Genomic DNA, 22,616 nt, shown 5'->3' on the forward strand with positions numbered 1-22,616 from the left:
ATGAATTAGCTTCTTTAGGCATTATCACAACCTGTCATGTTCCACTAGTGTTGCATCGATTTCCTATCGACTAAATTTTGTGAAACAGGTCCATCAATTCTTATTTTTAAAAAAAAAAAATTAACCCTAGAAGATTCCCTCTCTCAAATGAATAACGAATTAACCCTAAACACTTTAAAAACATTAACCCTAAAAGTCTCTCTCTCAAATGAATAATGGGTTTAAACATTAACCCTTAGACACTTTTTAGGGTTAAATCAACTAAATAAAATAGTGAGAGGATTTGGCGAAAGAGTTGTAGTACTCGGAGAAGAAGTATCATAGTGGCAACAATGAAGAACATCATACTGATTAGTGCGATTATGGTCCAATCCATTGCACTCGGCTTTCCGTACCCAACTTACAGATATTTTTTTCCTTTCACCATTTCCAATCATATATATATTCTATGATATTTTATATAGCTTATATAGCCATAAGAAATTAACATGTTGGCTTGCAAAATGATGACATCTCTAGATAAAAGTTGGAAATTACTCAACTTTATTCATCTTATATATATTGTCTACACCTAGTTCCAGTATATTAGTGAATACTATTCAGTGGAAATCCCACATCTCTAAATTTTCGTTTATGAAGATGATTTCTAATGAAAAATGAAGAGACACAATATTAGAATACAATAATTAATAGTGCCACATATAAATGCTATACTTGATATGTTCTATATAAATTATCACTATATACTAATGTTTTATATACTTTAAGTGGTTCAACATAATTATGAGCTTCTTCTACTCGTACTGGTAAGTTTTACACTATATTATTCTCTACATTCTTTTAATTCATCATTCGTTCGTATAATCTATGTATATTGGTCTCCAACTCTCTTGATATTATATTTCATGCACAGTACTAATAAAACATTCACCAATTGAAACTCTTGGCAGATACAGGAGTAACACTATCTAACTTTCGTAGGGAATGTAAGAATCGTTGTAAACGAATAAGAAGTTGACACGAGATGATTAAATGAGACGCGATTAACGAAGATAAGATGATATAGAAATGCTAAAAGTCATTTAATAACGATTTTGATAAACAACGTCGTTTTTGGAAGAAGGACAACGAGCCACTTGCACTCGCGTGGGGACGCAACATAAAGCCGTACGTGCGTGACTGGTAAATTTTTGGCCTCTCTATCTTTCTTGTCTTGTCCAATCTGTTCAATGGCCCAGATGAGGAGATACGTTTGTAAATTTTTATAAAATCGTATGGGTAATGTAGTCTTTTTCTATTTATCGACATGTTCTTGGTGAGATGTTGTTTTCTCCTTCACATTACATTACGTGATGACGACTACTTCCCCCGTGACACGGTGTCGAGATTCAGGCTCTCAATAGAAGACGGTGTAGGACGAAAAGAAATGGGAATATTACCAATTTTATTTAAAATTTGATATGATTTGTCTATTTTAAGTATGAAATATGGTATGTAAATTGTAGTAATATGGAGAATAAGAACAATTTTCTAAGGCTTTTTTAATTTATTTCACATTGTTCATATTTTACTTTGTTAGTTTTTTTCTCTGGGTGAAATATATTAGAGATATGAATAATCATTCTTCAATAAGGCCATGTAGTCTGTAGATCTTGATTCTATATCAGATTAGACAAGTTGTTAGGCAACATTTGTTAGGAGCTCCATGTCTCGAAAGAAAAGTCGTCGATATTCTCGTTATCACTCTAATCACTTAGGCATGTTACATGTTTATAATAACTATATAGTACTTATTAATTAGATAAATGTAACAGTATAACATGGTACGGGTTATAAATAGTTTGGTTCGTAGGACCACGTTGTCTTGGTAATTTACAAACATAACCCGGGATTTCGACCGTCAATTACACTTTCTAGATTTTGTCTGTAATTCTATTTTATTGTAGTTTTTTTCATAACATACTCAATTAAGAATATGTAGTTGTTATAGTTTAAAAAAATAAATTATAAGAAATTAGTACCGTCCAACTAATAGTTCTCAACTGATAGTCTCACATTTTAAAACATAAATTATAATTTTTAAAATGAATTAACTTTTTTTTTGTCATCAAATGAATTAACTAGCTGTTGTAAAGTTTATTAATCTTTCTGTTGTTATATACTATAATCTTTATTACAAAATAAATATTATTTATGATTTCAATACAATTTATTCATTGGTTTATCTCTTTTACAATTAAGCTAATAAATATAATAACTATTATATAATTATAATCAAAGGTTAAAATGGAAGATTTAACAAATTCTTAATTTATGTACAAAATTTTAAAATGATATACAATTTGAAATAGAAGGAATGTTTTCTTAAGTTTTGATTATTACTACATTTTTTTAAATGAAAAACATTCATACATTTTTGAGTAATCTAACTATAGCTTTTGTAGTTTACTTTATACATATGGTGTTGTCAACTTCATTAATGTAAACATAGAGCTAATAGTTTTGGTTTGTTCCAAACTTTTCTTCTTTTCTTTTTGTGTTAACGCGTTTGAATTTTGTCTTTCTTTAGATAATTTTACACTATTTCAACTTTACATAAACTAATGATTGTTTTTAACCAACGTATTTGGTAAATACGTAAGAAATTGTTTGTAATTTTCTGTAGCTACTTTTATTTCAAAGTCATAATTAGTAACAGAATGATCATATTTTCATATGCCGCCACATAATAATAATAATTATTATTATTAATCTAATTAACAAGTATGTTGACTAAAAATAAAGTAAGAATTTAACAGTTTATAGTACAAATGGTTTTTTATTTTGTTTATTATTATATTTGTTTTGGCACAAATGGTTAAAATGCTAAAAAAAATGGAAGTGTCTTGGATCCTTCAACTATGACTCTCTCTCTCTCTCTCTCTCTCATATGGGCGGCTCGAATAATGTAACACAAGTGCCCTCCTCACTGTTCGTATTTACAGTACGTGCCACCACAATTAAAAAAAGAAAAGAAAATAAGCTAAATCGTACTTGAAAGACATGAGCAGAAAGAAAGAAAGAAAGAAAGAAAGAAGAACCAAGGACGAGCAGAGGAAAGGAGGACGGAGACGAACAAGGATAAATCTGAGATTTTGCTTCAGTCTAATAGAGAGAGAGAGAGAGAGTAGAGAAAAAAATCTGATCTTTTCTCTTCGTTTCCTGGATCGGATCGGGAAAGCTACGATCTTGAAGATTCCTTTTTGAAGAAAAAAAAAGATCTTCGAATCTGAAGAAGAAGCTTTGGTGATGTTGTTCCTCTCTAACCGAATCCGTCTCGAGCTGAGGTTTGATGCTTCTTGAAGGTGCGATTAGATTCCCTTTATTTACTGAATCGGAGCTATAAGCGTTAGATATGTTTAGATACGCTGCTTCGTGCTTTCCATAGATATTCTCTTGTGGAAAAGGAAAAGCCTGAATCTTTAATTGGAAAAGAGATATTTTGTGGAGTAGCGAGAGAGAGAGATGGAAGAAGTAGGCGCTCAGGTGGCTGCTCCTTTATTCATACACCAATCGCTTTCTCCTATGGGGAGAAAACGCAACCTCTATCACCACCAGATGCCGAACCGTCTCGTTCCACCATCTCAGCCTGAGCAGCGTAGAGATGAGTGGAACTCTAACCTGTGGGATTGGGATAGCCGGAGATTCGAAGCTAAGCCGGTTGACGCTGAGCCTCTTCGCCTTGGGAGCCAGAGCCAGAGCCAGACACAGTTTGATTTGACTTCAAGGAAGGTGGGAGAAGAAAGGGGGCTTGATTTGAATCTTGGAAGCTGTCTAAACGCCGCTGAGGCAGCTAGACCGAGCAAGAAGGGCCGGTCTGGATCTCCTGGAACCGGTGGGAACTATCCGGTTTGTCAGGTGGATAACTGTTGTCAAGATTTGTCTCATGGTAAGGATTATCACAGAAGGCATAAAGTCTGTGAAGTTCACAGCAAAGCTACTAAAGCTCTCGTTGGGAAACAGATGCAGAGGTTCTGCCAACAGTGCAGCAGGTAGAAATGAATCAACTGCTTGCCCTTTTAAACCGAATCTGGTTTTAAAATTAGTTCCTTTTTTTTGCAGGTTTCATCTTCTTTCTGAGTTTGATGAGGGGAAAAGAAGTTGTAGGCGTAGGTTGGCTGGCCACAACCGACGTAGGAGGAAAACAACTCAGCCGGAGGAGGTTGCTTCTGGTGTTGTAGCTCCGGGGAACCGTGATAGTACCTCTAACGCCAATATGGATCTTATGGCTTTGTTAACCGCCTTAGCTTGTGCACAAGGTACTAAGTTGAGCTTTTTTTCTGGTTCTAAGAGTTCTTGTTTTATTAATAGCCAATGGGGTCTGTGGTTTGCAGGTAAGAATGAGGTAAGGCCAATGGGGTCTCCAGCTGTGCCTCAAAGAGAGCAGCTTCTTCAGATACTCAACAAGATAAACGCATTGCCTTTGCCTATGGATCTCGTCTCTAAGCTCAACAGTATTGGGAGTTTAGCCAGGAAAAATACTGATCACCTGGTGGCGAACCCTCAAAACGATGTGAACGGGGATTCTCCTTCCACCATGGATCTGCTTGCTGTTCTCTCCGAAACGTTAGGCTCATCTTCACCTGATACGCTAGCCATATTGTCTCAAGGTGGGTTTGGTACCAAAGAAAATGACAAGGCTAAGTTATCTTCTTACGACCACGTTGCTACAACCAACGTGGAGAAGAGAACAGTTGGTGGGGAGAGAAGCAGTAGCAGTAACCAGTCTCCTTCTCAGGATTCAGATTCACATGCTCAAGACACTAGGTCTAGCTTGTCTCTACAACTGTTCACCTCCTCGCCCGAGGATGAGAGTCGACGACCAGCCGTGGCGTCCTCGAGAAAATATTATTCGTCTGCCAGCAGTAACCCTGTGGAGGATAGATCTCCATCTTCATCTCCTGTGATGCAAGAGTTATTCCCACTGCAGAGGTCCCCTGAAACCATGAGGTCGAAGAATCACAATAACACAAGCCCCGTGAGGACTGGGGGCTGCTTGCCTCTTGACCTCTTTGGTACATCAAATAGAGGAGCTGCAAATCCTAACTTTAAAGGATTCGGGCAACAGTGTGGTTATGCGTCTTCTGGTTCTGACTACTCTCCTCCTAGCTTAAACTCTGATGCTCAGGTTTGCAGCTTATAAACTCCTCTTTAGCATACGTAGAGGAAACAAGCCGCTTATGATTTTTATTTTTATGGCATTGAAACAGGACCGCACGGGAAAGATAGTCTTCAAGCTACTTGATAAAGATCCAAGTCAGCTCCCTGGAACATTACGAACTGAGGTGATCATTTCTGAGCATTATCTAACCTTTCCTGATATATAAAGTAATTGGATACGTCCTTTGAATACTCATTGTGATTCTCTCTACCTTTTATTACAGATCTATAACTGGCTGTCGAGCATTCCATCAGAAATGGAGAGTTATATAAGGCCAGGCTGTGTTGTTCTATCTGTCTACGTAGCTATGTCACCTGCGGCCTGGGAACAAGTGAGTGGAAATATTTAAAGTGTTCGTTAATTGAACTATACTACGCTATGTGCATCAGTAACTTAGGAACGGCTTGTGCTTTTTTTTTTCAGCTCGAGCAAAACTTGCAGCAACGGGTTGCTGTTATGTTACAAGATTCTCATTCAGGTTTTTGGAGAGACTCGAGGTTTATAGTTAACACGGGCAGACAGCTCGCTTCACACAAAAATGGTGAGTGCTCGCTCATGAGCTTGTACTTGTAATGTTTTGATTTTATGTCAGTAATAACATGTCATTTGGTTACAGGTCGTATTCGCTGTAGCAAATCATGGAGAACTTGGAATTCACCAGAGCTCATCTCAGTGTCACCTGTAGCTGTGGTAGCTGGTGAAGAAACAAGTTTAGTAGTAAGAGGTAGAAGCTTGACTAATGATGGCATCAGGTAAACTTAATTCACCTCAAAAGTTTCATCATTTCTTTGTCTTTGTTTCTTCTTCAGTTCTAACCTTTATTATGATTGCGTCCAGTATACGTTGCACACAAATGGGTAGCTACGTGTCAATGGAAGCATCAGGGGCAGCGTGTAAACGAGCCATCTTTGACGAGTTGAATGTAAAATGTTTCAGAGTCAACAATACACAACCTGGTTTTCTTGGACGCTGTTTCATTGAGGTATATAACTGAACCTAACAGCTCTCTTTGTCAATCTATAGATGTTTAACGTCTTAACTTTGTTTACAGGTGGAGAATGGGTTTAGGGGTGACAGTTTCCCGTTGATAATTGCCAATGCATCCATCTGCAAAGAGTTAAATCGCCTTGAAGAGGAGTTTCACCCCAAAAGTCAAGAACAAGCGCATCACCGTCCCACATCAAGAGAAGAGACTTTATGCTTCTTGAACGAGCTTGGTTGGCTTTTCCAGAAGAACCAAACCACCGAGCCTCTGGAACAATCCGAGTTTTCCCTTTCCCGCTTCAAGTTCTTGCTCGTCTGTTCAGTTGAAAGAGACTACTGCGCTGTCATCAGAACACTCCTCGACATGTTGGTAGAGAGAAATGTGGTGAATGATGAGCCGAACAGAGAAGCATTGGATATGCTCGCAGAGATTCAGTTGTTGAATCGTGCTGTTAAGAGGAAAAGCACAAAGATGGTGGAACTACTCATTCATTACTCTGTTAATCTCGGTTCCTCTAAAAAGTTGGTCTTCTTACCCAATATAACCGGACCTGGCGGTATCACACCTTTACATTTAGCTGCTTGTACATCTGATTCAGATGATATGGTTGATCTTCTCACCAATGATCCACAAGAGGTAATCTTTCTTTCTCTTCCTTTCTCATGATTCAAACATCAAAACTAATGTTCAAGAAATCGATAGACGGTAGTTAGGTGCTTATAGAATCATTTTAGAAAAATCGTTTTGTTTAGGTCCGATTTGCCGTCTAGGCCAATTTTTAAGACACTGCCAAAACCATCGTTTTAAAACTGTTACAGATCGGATTATCGAGCTGGAACTCTCTCTGCGATGGAACCGGCCAAACTCCATACAGCTACGCTGCAATGAGGAACAACCATACATATAACTCCCTGGTGGCTCGTAAACTTGCAGACAAAAGAAACAAGCAAGTCTCGCTAAACATTGAGAGCGAGATTGTTGTTGACCAGTTGGGTCTGAGCAGAAGATCAAGTACAGAGATGAACAAGTCCTCATGTGCCTCGTGTGCTACCGTGGCTCTAAAGTATAGGAGGAGAGCCTCAGGCTCGCACCGTTTGTTCCCAACTCCTATCATTCACTCAATGCTTGCGGTTGCGACTGTCTGCGTTTGCGTCTGCGTTTTCATGCATGCTTTCCCGATCGTCCGACAAGGATCTCACTTCAGTTGGGGAGGTTTGGATTATGGCTCCATCTAGGGAAAGAACAAGAAGTAAATTATATACTTGTTATTATTCTTTTGGCTTCACAACAAAAAAAAAAAACAAGAAAAAGACAGAGACTTTACTACGGTTAATGGAAAGCTCACGAGGCTTTACTGCGAGTCTGCGACATTGACGAGGACCAATGTGCTCGGATCATAACAGAGGGGAGCTTCACCGTCGGCTTTCGAGAGTTCTTTGTTTTTGTTTTCAGTTATATACTTTGGTTGCTAATTTTATTGTGTATTTCTGTGTATTCCTACTTATTATCGTTACTATTATGACATATAGTATCCTACTGCTTCATATACGAAGCAGTTACTTTACTATTTTGCATTTTTTGGTTCTTTGTCTTTGTAAATTTGTACTTTGTACAAGTAGTCTTATGTTATTGTAACTTTTTAAGTTTTTCTTTTCAGTTATGGCTTCATTTCAAAAGGATGTATTTATTTTCAATCACTATTTCTTCTCTTTTTCTTTTCGAAAATGTTTATTAGTATTTAGTTAATCCTTGTTATGAGCATAGGAATCTTGTTACATAGTTCCCAAAAGGCCGTCAGAGGTTAAGGATTCCCACGTGGATTGTCTAGCTTCTGAAACATCACAAGTCACTAAATCTTTAGTTCGAGTATAGTATTGGGTCACAAATAAAGGATTCTTGAGTTAGTGTGATTCCGTTTTTCTAGTAGGATACGGGTTGGTTGATTTTAAATGTATTGTTCAAAATAAAAATGATTATTCTGTTCTAGTTTATCAATTTCAACAGTCAAAAATATATACGACAGTCCAATAAAAGCTACAATTGCCCATCATGTTGGTAAAACACAAGGCGTGGTTTTTGTAAGGTTAATTTTCCGACTTTTATTTGCATAAAGAAAAGTGGGAAAACATTTAACATTTAACACACACTAAAAGGAATAAAACATTTCACATAATGCCACTTTTCAAAGATTTTTTCTTAAAAGCGGGAAGGAAAGTGGAAAACCGACACCGACAAAAAAAAAACAATTTATAACGTTTACATTTCAAAAGTTTATTCCAATATGGCGATGATTAAGGCAAGCAACTCTTGATTTAAGTTTGTTTATATATACTCTATGTTATTTTGATGCGTATGTATATATAGGGCTTCCAAATTAATGAAAAACTGATGAGACAATTATAAGAAACTTCAAATAAGATGCGAGTGGTGGGGTGGGTCCTGTATTTTGAATGGGAGTTGCATTTGAGGTGCCACTCTTTTCAAAGATGCTACTAATATTAGGTAATTAGCCTTTTCGCCTTCTTTCTATTTCTCCTTATGTAACTTTATAAGCCAAATAATTACAAATAGAATATATTGAATGCCAAATAAATTATAAACATTATGTTCATATTTCCAAACACACCGAAAATGTTATATGCGGTAAGCTAATAATAACCTTTGCTACTACAATGTGATGTTCAAAACAAAGTTGCAATGTTAAACATATGACACTCTACTTAAATCCCAACTACATTAGTGACCAAAGTACAGAAAACATTATACATTAACAATACTTATATTTCCAAACTTTAACAATACACATCATTCTTATGGTTATTCTTGTATACCCAAATTTAATTAAAATAATATATCCTCCCACCCAACCTAATAAACATCAACACTCCAATCTATATGTACTTTCAATCAGCCAAACAGCAATACAATCATTTCCTTATACGTATAAACACTCATAATTAGTTATCCCCAAAAGTCCATAGTTATCCTCCTCTGACACGTGGAATTACCCTAGTAACACCTCCATTTCCTCCTCCGCGGCCGCCACCTCTAGTCACACCGTCCAAAATAGCTTCACCAACACCTTCACCGAGACCTTCCATTATACCACCGAAAAAATCAATCACAACCTGCGACGCCACCCTTGCCGCCGTTCCCAAAACCGCCGGAGACCTATCCCTTCCTTTGTGTCCGTTTGCTCTGAGGCCGTTCACGGCGGCGTCCTTGGCGCAGACCGCATGCAAGTGGTAATCGCAAACGGTGCAACGGTAAACCCTGCCGACTCGCTTACCTCTCTTGCACTCTCCGCAGAGGAATCCCCCGGAGTGGTCTCCGCCGGCGTTGTTGGTGGCGGAGGAGAGGAGTTGGAGAGGGTGGTGGTGGAGAGAGGAGGAGGAGAGGGAAGGAGATAACATGGCGCAGCCAGGATGCATCTGGAAACTGCAGGCTTTGCATCTGAAGGTGTAACCTTTTGGTGATCTTCCACACACGTCGCATTTCGATTTCTTTATTCCTCCTTTTGCTGTTATTCCTCATCAGCATAAAAAAGAAAACTATTAGCAAAAAAAGAAAAAACATAAAAGAAAGATAATCAAGAATATTTCATCACTCGAAAGTATAACCTACTAACTTGACTGCTAATAATCTATTCTATTAAAACTCCTTTATGACCAATTGATATTTGTTTGGTCCAATTATTTATAATCCACTTTTTTAAAAATTTAACTGCCATGACATGTATATATATATTATAACCTTTTCTTCCCTTGGTATTTTATAACCTCCCGATGAAAAAAAAATGAAAAAAAATAATCTCCTCTTCCCTTTACTTCCTATCATTTCGGAATGCATTACTTTGAGTGGAAAAAGTATTCGACTACAATCATTGACAGCAACCAATTCATCTATTAGATGCTTTGATTTTTTTCATGCCTGATACCATTCTGTATATACATTATCAATAACAATTAATAGCATTTATATTCATAGTATCAATAACTATGTTTACAAATAAATAAATAATTATACCAGCTTTAAATATCGGACGGTTTGAATAAAAATATCAAATAATTTTAGATAATTTTAAATTTATGGATAAAAATATTCGGGTAATTTTGTTAATAAATAGTATTTTTAGTATATTTAACTATTTAAAAATTAAGTATAATTAATATTTGTGGGTATATAATTCCATTTTAAAATTTTGGATACCTATTTGGTTAGCGGTTTGGTTCCGTTCAATTCAATTTTTTGGTTCCAGAGATATATGATTCACTTGATTATTTATGAATTAGGTTTACATTTGGTTTTAGTTTTTTAGTTCTGGATAAATGTGTCTAAACCTATACAATATCTTATACAGAAATTAGGGGTGGTCGTTCGAGTACTCATTCCGATTTGGTTAGGATCTAATTCGGATTTTGGGTTTTCGGAGTTTAATATTTTAGCTCCATTCAGATATTTTTAAATTTTAGTTCTGGTTCGAATAACCCATTGAAATTATTTTAAAAATCTTAAAGTTCATATACTAAATAATATTGATAACTAAATTGTATATTGATATGTTTGTTGCTTCCTACGAGCAAAACACATACCTATTTCATTTAACTACTTTTTACATTTAACTGATTTTATGAATGTGGAACGGGTGATATTCTTTTTTTTTTGTTCAACCAGGAACGAGGTGATATTCATTTTAAGCTATATATAAAAAATATACCGAAAAAACAAAACAAACAATATACCCGCGCTATCTAGTTACCTTTATTAATTAGTAAACGTTTAATGGCATTATAATGTTATATCCGCAACCGCAAGTTGTCGAGAAAACAAATTTACCGAAGTTTGGTTATTTATGTTGTTCAGGTATATTCTAACGAGCAAAACAAAAATACATATGTTCTACTTCTTTTTATACTTTTTCTTCAGTGACTCCATTCTAATTCAGCAACTATTGTTTTAACTTCAACTTTGATGCTTACAATATTTTAGAAAGCAAATTATTCTCTCTGTTGCTCGACGTCGCCAGTATTCAATTCTTAATTTTGATACCCACTAAACCAAATAATTATTTTGATTATTCTATGTAAAGCAATCAATATATAGTCGACAATAATCAGGGTTTCGTTATAGTGTTGTGACTAGTACTTGGTCCGGAAAAAAAACAACGGAACGGATATAACGTTAGTTAGCATTCGCACGAAAAGGAAAAATGTCTGAAAGGTATAACCTACAAAATGTATCATACAAAAAATACCATTAAATTAATTTTATTCAAAAATGTTCCGACAAAAATTAAGAGAGGAGATAGGTACCGGGCTTGGCAAAGAAGAGAAGCTGATGCTGGTAATGCAGAGGGTGTGACTTGAGTACAGGAGGAGCCGAAGCGCAAAATTCATGGAGCTGATAATCGCACTCTTGGCACACATACCTAACCCCAGCTCCTTCTTCTTTACACCCTGCACACGTGTAGATATCCGGCAAATCAACTTTGACCAGCACGTGTCGCGGATGTCCAAAGTGGACGATCTCTTCCCCTCTCATCAGTTGAGGAGATACCGGAAACTCTACGAACCGTGATCGTGGCGGTTTTCTGTTAAGATCATTAGTATGTACCACGGCTGTTGCGGCGGTAGCGTTTGAGGCAGAACGTCTGATAGCTACGGCTGCGGCGGCAACAGCAGAGTTGTTTGTGGTATTGGAATTGATGACTATGGATTTGCTTCTGATCATTCTTCTTTTGCAAAATGAAAACCTTGAGTTGGTGGTAGAAGCTATGATTGGTTAGGGTTGTTTGTGTGCTACGGTGGTGAAATTTGGAGTGGTTATTTTCCCAATTGGAGTGGTAAAATTAAGTGGAGATGAGAGTTTATTTATGGTGGAAAATATTGTAACTGTTTTCATAACATAGACAGGTTTTTCTAAAGAGAGAAAGCGTGTAGTTTTCTTTAGGGTTTCTAGAAAGAAAAGAAGATGCTTCGTAGACTTATTTGTCACTTATCAGAAATTGCATGTAATTTTTACGTTAAAAGTTCAAAATAAATAATGAATTAAATCATTGATCTTCTTTTAAGTAGATATGGCTTTGCATGTGTGAGGATGTGAGTTAGGGTTTGTCGCTACAATTTCATCAATTTTGAAGCGACGAAATTGTGGAACTATGAAGCACCAAAAAAGTCACAGATATATATATAAAAATGGTGCCTTTGGCTCAATCTAAAAAGAGTAGCTAAATCCGCCATATTAAAACCATTCTACAATGTTGTTAACTTCTCATTTAAAAATACACTAGGATAAGACCTGCGCCTTGCGCATTGTGAATTTATAGAAAAATTATTTAAGAAATATCGTATGAAAAAATAAAATTTATATTTTTGATCGAATAAATTTTTTGGCCATTAAATAATTTTCTAAAACCTTTTTTGTTAATTACGTAATTTGTTTACTAATGAGCTGATCCCATTTAAAAAAATATTTTAGATCAAAAAATCACTTATCGCATAAAAACCTAACGTTTTGGCCAAGAATCTCAGGCATGCTATTTGGTTACAATGAAACTATGATAGCTCAGTTTTATATCGTGATTTAGCAATTTAAAAGTTAATTATGATTATGAGAAGTTTACGCTCATGTGTCAATCATAGTGTGTGCATATAAATCAAACGACCGCTCTTGTTTATTCACAATTATTTTAGGGTAAATAAATCAAAACAATCAATCTTATCTATCGTATATGATATATAATATTTCAATTTCAATTTGATAAATGAATGATGTATAATGGACATATTATTTAATATAACATTCCCTAGCAATTTAATTTTGGACTAAAAAATTCTCAATTGATTCTCAGGCCGCCACGTAAGCAAAATTAACATTCTAATTACGTGACAATTCAGCAGAGTCATTTTTTAATTATTACAAACTTAAGGTTACATTTTTTCAAATGTTTCTCAATTAATATATAGGGGATACTACACGTACTAGTTCCCATAAAGCTATATGGTATAAATTGTTTACTTATACTCCTCTATTTTTAAAAGATTAATGCTTTTAATTTTTTTTTAAGTTATATGTTTTATGTTTTCTAGATATTTTTATTAGTCAAATTAAAATTTTAAAAATTAATTATACTTATTGAAATACTTTGGTATAAAATTTCTGAAAACTGATAAACACAGAAAATAATTTATTTATAATAAAAAATTTGATAGATTTTTAATATGTATAGAAACATATAAATATAAGAGAGCTTTACACGTAGACCTACTTTAAGCTTTCACTCTTACACTATTAGGTACTTTGTGCATGTGGTGTACTTTGGAGAGTGAGGTGTGGTTGTTTTAGACGAAAATACCCTTATAAAAAGGAAGAGTCGTGCCTAGATAGATGGTTATGGTATAAACATTTAGTTAGGTTTTTTGGTTGTAATTAATAAGTGTATATTTATTGGGGTTTGTGCTTTTATAGTAACCATTGAATTAGTGATAGTAAAATTAATCTGATGGTTCTTGTTAAAGCAAGTACAAATCGTGGTCAGTGGTTTTATGGACAACATCATTGATGATGTTGTCAGGTTCGTGGTGGTGCTGAGAATGGAATTGTGGTCAGGGTTGTGATGGCGTGAGAAATATTGTAGTTAGGGTCGTGGTGGCGTGAGAAGTGTGAGTAGGAGAAGTGTGAGTAGGAGAACAGTGGTCAGTGGTTTTGTGGAGTCGTGGCCATCAGAAGTGTGGTTGGGTGAGGCTTGGTCAATATATAGAAGTGAAAGTGTTTTGGCTGGGGTGAAGAGAAGGTCCACCGTCGTAAGAGAAATGGTGTTGGGTATTGGATTACTGATGTGATGACTTCATTGATGATATGGTCAGGGTCGTGGTGGTGATGAGAATGGAACCATGGGAGTGGAGCTTTGAAAGAAACGAGAAGTTGTTGACTTGATCTCCGATTCTCTTTATCTCTTCTTCTCCATCCGGCCAGCTTTTTGAATGTATTAATAGAACCAAATAGGATATATCTAATGAATGAAATTATGGAATTCAGAGCAGTGTATAACAAGATGATGAACACATAGTTCGTAGTTGTGTTGTAGGTGATGAAGAAAAGAGAGAAAGAGAGATAGAAATTGACAATGGAGAGGAAGAACAAATGCAGCGTACTAGGGTTTCTGATTTTTTTATTTTCTATAAAAAATAAATTTAAGTTAATTGTAAAATAGATGTTAACTTGGTTTGTTTAATTAGAAGAGTTTTTTTGGGTAAAATACATGTGAAAAGTATATGTCAAGTTCAAAGTATGTTAGAATGTAAAAGGAGAGAGAAAAAGCATGCGAAAGTGTAATTTTTTCTAAATATAAATATGTGTTCTATCTTTTAGAAACAAATAGAGTATACCAAACAACTATTTACAACATTTGGATAAAGAAAGAAACGCAAGGTGACATGATGACATCAACAAAACATGGACAACAGCAGATCAAATGCAAAGAAGGATTGACAAGGCTATGAGAAATAGAGTTACTTCGTTTAAGTATAAGTTTGACCACAAATCGGCAGGTTTACTTCGTTAGTGATTCCAACACACAATGTAACTGACAGGTTTATAGTTCATAATCTCTTTTTAACATTATAAATATTTTTTATAGATCAATAAATTTGAAATTTTATCAAAAATAAATAAATGGAGTTTGTATTCGCTTTGGCCGGATCTAAGAAAAATAACTAAATCCACCATTAAAACCATTTTACAATGTTGTTAGATTTTTTTTTATATAAGAAAAAAAACTACACGTACTAGTTCCCATAAAAGCTACATGGCATAAACTGTCACTCATAGTTATTTAGGCCTGGATTAAACCTAATCTCTCTTTAGGTTAGTTAAACCTATTTTGGAAATATTTTGGCAACAAAAAAAATTGGAAATATCAGGTTAAAGAAAAATGTCCGACAAATTCTGAACTATAATGTCTTTTGTCCTGGCATTGATCACACCTTCGACATTTCTTTTGGATTGGACCTTACCGTTTAACAAGAATCCTTACCAAATCACATTACATGTTGAAATTTTCGTTTGTTTCACCCCCTGTACATTTTATCTTGCGTCTGTCCACATATGCAACCGAAAATAGGTTCAAAATATATTACTTTACTCGTGGAAACTACATAACGAGAAATGCTTAGTCCCCTACCAAATCCGACAGTGGAAAATATCACAGAATGTATTGGGCCCCGATTTAATTCCGATTCTTCACGAGATCATACAAACAAGTATAGTGATAGCTTCCAAGCAAACCACAAAGATAAACAAAGGAACTAATTTCTCGTAGTAACCAATTCAAAAAGTAATATTCGTTCACAGACTTTCGTTCAATGTTTTTCTTAGTGGTGGATTTACCAGAATTTTTTTTTTGCTATAACACATGGTCATCTTATGATAATCAAATACAATTATGATTAGCTGTTATGAACTTTAAAATAATAAATATAATAAAAAGATTTTGTTTTTTACATATCCTGATATAGAAATATAGCTAGGTTTCGGTCTGAGTCCACATATGCAACAGAAAATAGGTTCAAAATATATTACTTTACTCGTGGAAACTACATAACGAGAAATGCTTAGTCCCCTACCAAATCCGACAGTGGAAAATATCACAGAATGTATTGGGCCCCGATTTAATTCCGATTCTTCACGAGATCATACAAACAAGTATAGTGATAGCTTCCAAGCAAACCACAAAGATAAACAAAGGAACTAATTTCTCGTAGTAACCAATTCAAAAAGTAATATTCGTTCACAGACTTTCGTTCAATGTTTTTCTTAGTGGTGGATTTACCAGAATTTTTTTTTTGCTATAACACATGGTCATCTTATGATAATCAAATACAATTATGATTAGCTGTTATGAACTTTAAAATAATAAATATAATAAAAAGATTTTGTTTTTTACATATCCTGATATAGAAATATAGCTAGGTTTCGGTCTGAGTCCACATATGCAACAGAAAATAGGTTCAAAATATATTACTTTACTCGTGGAAACTACATAACGAGAAATGCTTAGTCCCCTACCAAATCCGACAGTGGAAAATATCACAGAATGTATTGGGCCCCGATTTAATTCCGATTCTTCACGAGATCATACAAACAAGTATAGTGATAGCTTCCAAGCAAACCACAAAGATAAACAAAGGAACTAATTTCTCGTAGTAACCAATTCAAAAAGTAATATTCGTTCACAGACTTTCGTTCAATGTTTTTCTTAGTGGTGGATTTACCAGAATTTTTTTTTTGCTATAACACATGGTCATCTTATGATAATCAAATACAATTATGATTAGCTGTTATGAACTTTAAAATAATAAATATAATAAAAAGATTTTGTTTTTTACATATCCTGATATAGAAATATAGCTAGGTTTCGGTCTGAGTATTTTATCCAAATGAAATTATATATAACGATCAAAATTCCGAATAAAATTCTATAAATTTTGCATACGAGTCCAACCATGGTAACAATTAATGGAATAAAAATAAGTTGAATAAGAAGAATGGAACTGATTTATAAAAAAAATAGAATATAATCCTTCAATTTATTCCAAATCAAAATAGTTGAGAAATGTTTATGAATATTTTTCTTTGTAATTTTTTTGGAATGATTGTGGAACTGATTAATGAGTATTTAATTTTATTCAAGTTAAATGGTAAAAAAATAAATAATCAATAAAATTAATGATTATAAATCATTATATTCCAAAAATTTGCAATCCAGTTGCAGCTATAATTCACCATTCCTTTACTACACTTCTGATATTAAAAATTTCCAGCAATTTATAAAGGAATAAAATATTATAAGAAACAAATAGCTTTTCTGCTTTGTATGCGCTGTAAGGGAAGGAGAAGAGCATTAAAGAACAACAGAGGACTAACACCATAAGATTCTCACTCAATTAAAAGTTTAAAACATATCAAAACTTGACTACAAGTCTTGATTTTAGCCAATTGTTTCACTTTGTTCAATTCTACAAGTTATTCCACTCTGTCATTTCATCTCCGGATTAATCATTCTTGGAGTAGTTATTCTTTCCAATTAGACGAAAACGTAAATAGTTAAGATAGAGAAGCGAATAAGAGAATATTTAGCCATTCAACTAACAGTAGTTTTCTCTTTATTCTCATACATTATTCTGGATAATGAATTATCCTCGTGAACATAGATATTCTCTAGATTGTGATTAGGGACAATTCAATTTTCTTTTGTTCGTTTCGGTTTAGTTACGTTCGTCTTATTAAATCTATAACCAAACTCTTATCGAACTCGTGCCGGCTATAATTCGGTTCAGTTGTGTTTTATTTTATATATACCAAATGTATGAAATTTGATATAGGCTCGTTTGTTTCTTCACCCGGCTGTGCTAACTTAAGTTAAATGAATGGTTAGGGTTGATAGATATAGAAATAATTACACTCAGGGTCACATTTAACTTATTTATAACATTCTGAGTCACTTTCTGCTACTCACACATTTTTTTTAAACTTTTATCTCATATTTAGTTAGATTTTCCAACTAAAACAGAACCATATTATAATTAATGGGTCATACTTCTCTTTTCTCTCTCTCTCTCTCTTTCTCTTTCTCTTTTTGTGGACTCTTTCTTTTTAATCTTTATCAGATCTGTTTTTTTTCTCTAAACATTAAAAAAATATAATCTATGTTTATTTTCTAGCTGTAAATAAATAGAAATGTGTTGTCGGAAAGCTGTGTGAGTAAAAGTAAGTTGGGGGTAACAAGGTAAACAACCATGAATAAACTACCTCGGTAGTTCAAACTGTCTTAAGATGTAATTAAAACTCAAAAAGTGACTATGAATGTACACTCAGGGTCACATTTCACTTATTTATAACATTCTGAGTCACTTTCTGCTACTATCACATTTTTTTTTAACTTTTATCAGATCTGTTTTTTTTTCTCTAAAGTTATTATGAGATTTTTTTGGTAAAACCATTGTCTCATGATTCAGAGATACGATTATGTTGTGCACGCACATTGACCTCTTTTGTATGTGGGATCTCATGTGAGGTCCAACATAGATACTTTCTTCATGAATCTACTTTCCTCTCTTCATTCTCTCTTGGTCCCTTTCTAGAAATTCGAAGTTGTCATCCGACTACAAAATTAATTGATGCAAAAGCGACCGCGCCTGAAATGGAGGCGATGGTTGGACTGGGACCTGCACCATGGGTCAAAGGTAAGTGTCCGCTTCAGTACGAGCAACTTATCTTGATTCGCTTCCTTCTGCGAGTACGTAAGTTGTGAACGCTCGTTTCATTAAGTTTCAAACCATTAATCAACGGACTTGATTGTCCTCTAACGAATCAGACTCATTACATTAAAAGGTGTGTAAAGTCATTTGCTTTCAAGACTCAAACATCTCATGGGGTGATTATGTGTTTATGCTCGTTTTGTAATTAATTTGGAGCCTACATGTGTTATGTCTGTATTTTGTTTCTCTGTCCTCAGTTATGTAATACTATGGATTCGTTAGAAAATGAATTAGTGAGTTAAAGTTGTGAACTTTGACTTGATTTTTGTTGATACTGCCCCTTGGAAGTCTAAAATGTTAAGAACACAGATATATTTATGAGTTTTTGATCTTGTAATGATTACCAATCCATCTGCATTTTGGGGTTTATTCTCTTTTAAAATTTGTCTGTCTGGAAATTTTGTTTACAGATTGAAGAGGGTTACATGGGTTTGCTTAGTAAAGCTGGAGATATTTTTAGGCAGCCTAGAGAAATGCAGGCCGCGAACATTCGTTTCACTTTGTAGTGTCATTTTTAAAGCTTGATTTTTCTCTAGGAATTAGAAGTTTTATGTCATTTATCATTAACCATATGTATTGATAACAATTGATAGATTGGACGAATGTATTTCTTTAAAAGAGCTTTTGAGATTGTTTATTTTGCAACTTTACTAAAATCACTAAAATTGATGGATATAGTACGATCAAAATAGTATCCATGTGTACACATAATTTTCTATATCTACATGTATATATAGTTCTTACTATCCATGTGTACATATAGAATCCATATGTACAAATAATTTTTGCTATCCACATGTACACATAATTCTTACTATCCATGTGTACATATAAAATCCATGTGTACATATAATTTTTTGCTTGGAGATCAAAGGAATGTGTACATGATACAATAAGAATATTAAGCCACTACGATTTAAGGTTGCTAAAGGGACTTTGTAGTTGGTAGGTTGACTTTGGAGTTTGAAGAATAACACTATTTTAAAGTTGTTTGCTTCGTAGCGAAAGAGTGTGTTAGATATTTTTGTATATAATGTGATATAGTAACGAATATTCCACCAAAAAGATGAAATGTCTTTTTTTAGCAAAGATGAAATGTCTTTTTATCAATGAAACAACTGGTTAGTGCAAAGGTGTACAAGAAGCTGAAATAGTTTAGCTTGATTTTATATGGAAGGTGTACATGTTCAAAGGTGTACATGTGGATTTGGTCAAAATGATGCACACGTGGATACATTTTTTTTTCTGTACATACTATTGAAACATGTGTCGTGTGTACTAGCTTTGTAAATGTTTAAGTTGTCATTGTATCGTGAAAATGTTCATTCAGATCTTTTGTTTACTAACTTTGTAATTTACCACTATGTCATTGTATAGCAGTAAATTGCTCATCTGGATCTTTTGTTTACATGTGTACACACTGATATTTTGTGTACATGTAATAGTGTAAAAATGGTGTCCAAATCACATGGATATTAATAAGGGAAATTGTAACACACACCTTTAAATGAAAGTATATACAAATAAGTGAAATCTTGAAACATACACGCCTATGAACTTGGAAAACATTATACATATTGAAACGAAGACAAATCACCATTGTTGCTCGAGCTTTCCTCTTTGACGTGAAGACTGAAGCGACGACGACTCCTGAAGGCCACCAAAGTGAATTTGTGTCGAGGAAGAAGCTTATGGTCACAGATTGAGTGACGATGTGGTTGTGAGTCGAAAGGAGGAGACGCAGCTGAGCTGTTGCAAAGGAGGAAGCTTGGTGGTGATGTTTTCATGGCTAATGATGAAGACATTTACATGGGGGTGAAGGTCGTGATATTATTTCGGTGGAAAAGAGGTTTCATTCTGATTTTATGGTTTAAATTAAGGGTGAAAGAAATGAAATTAGTGCATAGGGATTTTGACGACGCCACCGCTTCTGCTGCAATTCAAAACGCCGCCGCTCCGTTGTTATTTTTTTTATTCGTCGCTGCTTCCATTGCAAAGATTTCCTTCGCAAAGCTGAACTATCATTGTTTCAATTATGAAATAATGGTGAAGTAGATAGAATAGGTGGTGGATCCTACTAATTGTATTTAATTATGATTTAAAATAATGACGAAGTATCTGAACGCCTAACTAGATAACATGTTAATTGACTAAAAATCCACTCTGGTTTTGCTTTTGAAAGGACAAAGAATTCTTCAACCAACATAAAGTACCCTAGTAGCACAAAGTGATCTTTAGTGTAATAAAATGACATAAAGTGACCTGCAATGAAAGTATCTCATAGATATATAAGTCTTGATTGTAATGTATTTTTCTGAAGGAAAATAAATATATTAACGGTATGACTGGTTTCCCCGCTACCACCCGCAAACGCAGCTTTTGCGGTTGGTAGCGGTTGTTGGCGTTTTGCATTTGGTAGTTAACTAGTCATAAGTATCTTGCAAATGCACCAATTTGTAACCGCGGAACCAGTCGTACAAATCTCTTAAAACCGCTAGAAACCGCAACCACATCCACCCGCAAACTCCCGCAACCGCAACCGATGCGTTTGAACCGGCCCTAAAATCAAACTGAAAGTTGAAACTTTAGAAAAGTTATAGCCCAATTACACGGCAACGTGCTAAACTTATTACAGATTATTTGTATATACATGATAGACAGATCGATGCAACTGAATGTATTAAAAAAATTTCTGTCAACAACATGTATTATACAGATTTGAATTCAGATGCTGACACAGTGATGAAACTACTTCAGTAAGATGTTTAGAGGGAGGTATGTTGGGATTTTCTAGGGTTTGATCAGTTCGGTTTGGTAATGTTAAGTGACTTGATTCGGTTCAAATAAAAGTATAACTGATGCTAGTTCTCTGATACCCGATGTTTGTTATAAAATAATGATTGTTACATTACAATCTTACGCGTCAACCTTTTTGTCCGGCAACAACTTCAGGTATTCAAGTACATGGATTGATTGACCAGATCAATCAAACTCACAATATTGCCTTTCAGAAATTGGAAGTCGATACATACTAGTTTACAATTAATATGGCTTAAAAAAATAAAAATAAAAATAAAAATAATAATAATCAGGCTTGTAAAGCCCATAATACGAAATTTTATACTACTAGGCTTGCTTTCGGCCCATATAAGAAGATGGTTAACTCGTGAACTAGTCATGAGCATATTATCCTAAACCCGAAAACCGAACCGGAACCAAACCGAAACCGGACCGAAAATTACATAAACCCGACGGTTCCTATATTTCTAAATCCGAAAAACGAAAACCGAACCGGGACCAAACCGAGAACCGAACGAGTACCCGAATATTTTGAATTGATTTTTTTTTTAATATTAATTTATTTAAAATATAATTTATAAATAAAAAATATCTAAAAAATCCGAACTACACGTGTAACCCAAATATATTTTCGGTTTTTTCCTGGTTTACCTCGGGTTTTCAGAGTTTTTTTCGGTTTTTTGGGCTTTAAACCCGAACCAAACCCGAATTATTTGTAATGCGGTTTCATTTTGGGTTTTATAAAAAGTAGAAACCCGACCCGGACCAGATATTATCCGAACCGATCCGATCGAAAAATATTCGGTTCCTAAACAGTTCTTAAACATCCCAACCCGAATAACCCGAAAACCGAATAAACCGAACCGATCCGAACTGAAAACCCGAATGCCAGCACTATCGTGAACGATGCAAAGGTGGTCGGAGGTGGCCGTTTCTTAAACATGAAATCCGTCTACGTTATTGTAAAAGGGGAGATGAACCTGCTAAGTGACTTGTCGGTTAAATAACGCCACGTGGGTGTATGCTTTATTTTAACTTTTTATCCTTGTCCCTATAGTACTTGGATTCATTGAAAAGATACTTCCCTAAATCGAGGACCTAACTCCGATAAATGCTGTCTCTGTACCTTATCTTATAAGGTGTGATTGAATGACACTTTTAGAGTAAATATTTTGGAGTAAATATTTTTTACTTTGTATTCCACTTAATTACTACCAATCAGCTTGAAAACAATGAAAATAATTTGCATCTACTTTCAGCTGAATAAAGTTGAAAAGGGTAAAAGTTTTTCACTTGTTTTAACAAGAGTAGAAGT

General features: G+C 34.6%; 2 protein-coding genes across 3 annotated transcripts; one reads left to right on the forward strand and one right to left on the reverse strand.

Annotated features, from left to right (window-relative positions):
• The first annotated feature begins 3,058 nt into the window (after positions 1–3,058).
• On the forward strand, positions 3,059–7,841 carry LOC106294738 (squamosa promoter-binding-like protein 14). 2 transcript variants are annotated; one of them, XM_013730374.1, is made up of 11 exons: positions 3,059–3,344; positions 3,428–4,031; positions 4,102–4,298; positions 4,374–5,167; positions 5,250–5,324; positions 5,424–5,531; positions 5,624–5,741; positions 5,817–5,952; positions 6,038–6,182; positions 6,252–6,821; positions 7,004–7,420. In XM_013730374.1, exons 2-11 carry the CDS (start codon positions 3,505–3,507, stop codon positions 7,418–7,420), a joined length of 3,087 nt encoding a protein of 1,028 aa, XP_013585828.1. In that variant the 5' UTR covers positions 3,059–3,344; positions 3,428–3,504. The 2 variants fall into 2 exon arrangements, with proteins under 2 accessions (XP_013585828.1, XP_013585827.1); XM_013730373.1 differs by having other exon boundaries at positions 3,059–4,031; positions 7,004–7,841.
• A 1,107-nt stretch (positions 7,842–8,948) lies between these two features.
• On the reverse strand, positions 8,949–12,073 carry LOC106293366. The gene is made up of 2 exons (XM_013729040.1): positions 11,498–12,073; positions 8,949–9,705 (listed from the first exon to the last, which is right to left on the reverse strand). The coding sequence occupies exons 1-2, from the start codon at positions 11,913–11,915 to the stop codon at positions 9,167–9,169; spliced, it is 957 nt and encodes a 318-aa protein (XP_013584494.1). The 5' UTR covers positions 11,916–12,073; the 3' UTR covers positions 8,949–9,166.
• Between the last annotated feature and the right edge of the window lie 10,543 nt (positions 12,074–22,616).

This window comes from Brassica oleracea, chromosome C5 (assembly GCF_000695525.1).
Source record: "Brassica oleracea var. oleracea cultivar TO1000 chromosome C5, BOL, whole genome shotgun sequence".
Taxonomy (NCBI): domain Eukaryota; kingdom Viridiplantae; phylum Streptophyta; class Magnoliopsida; order Brassicales; family Brassicaceae; genus Brassica; species Brassica oleracea.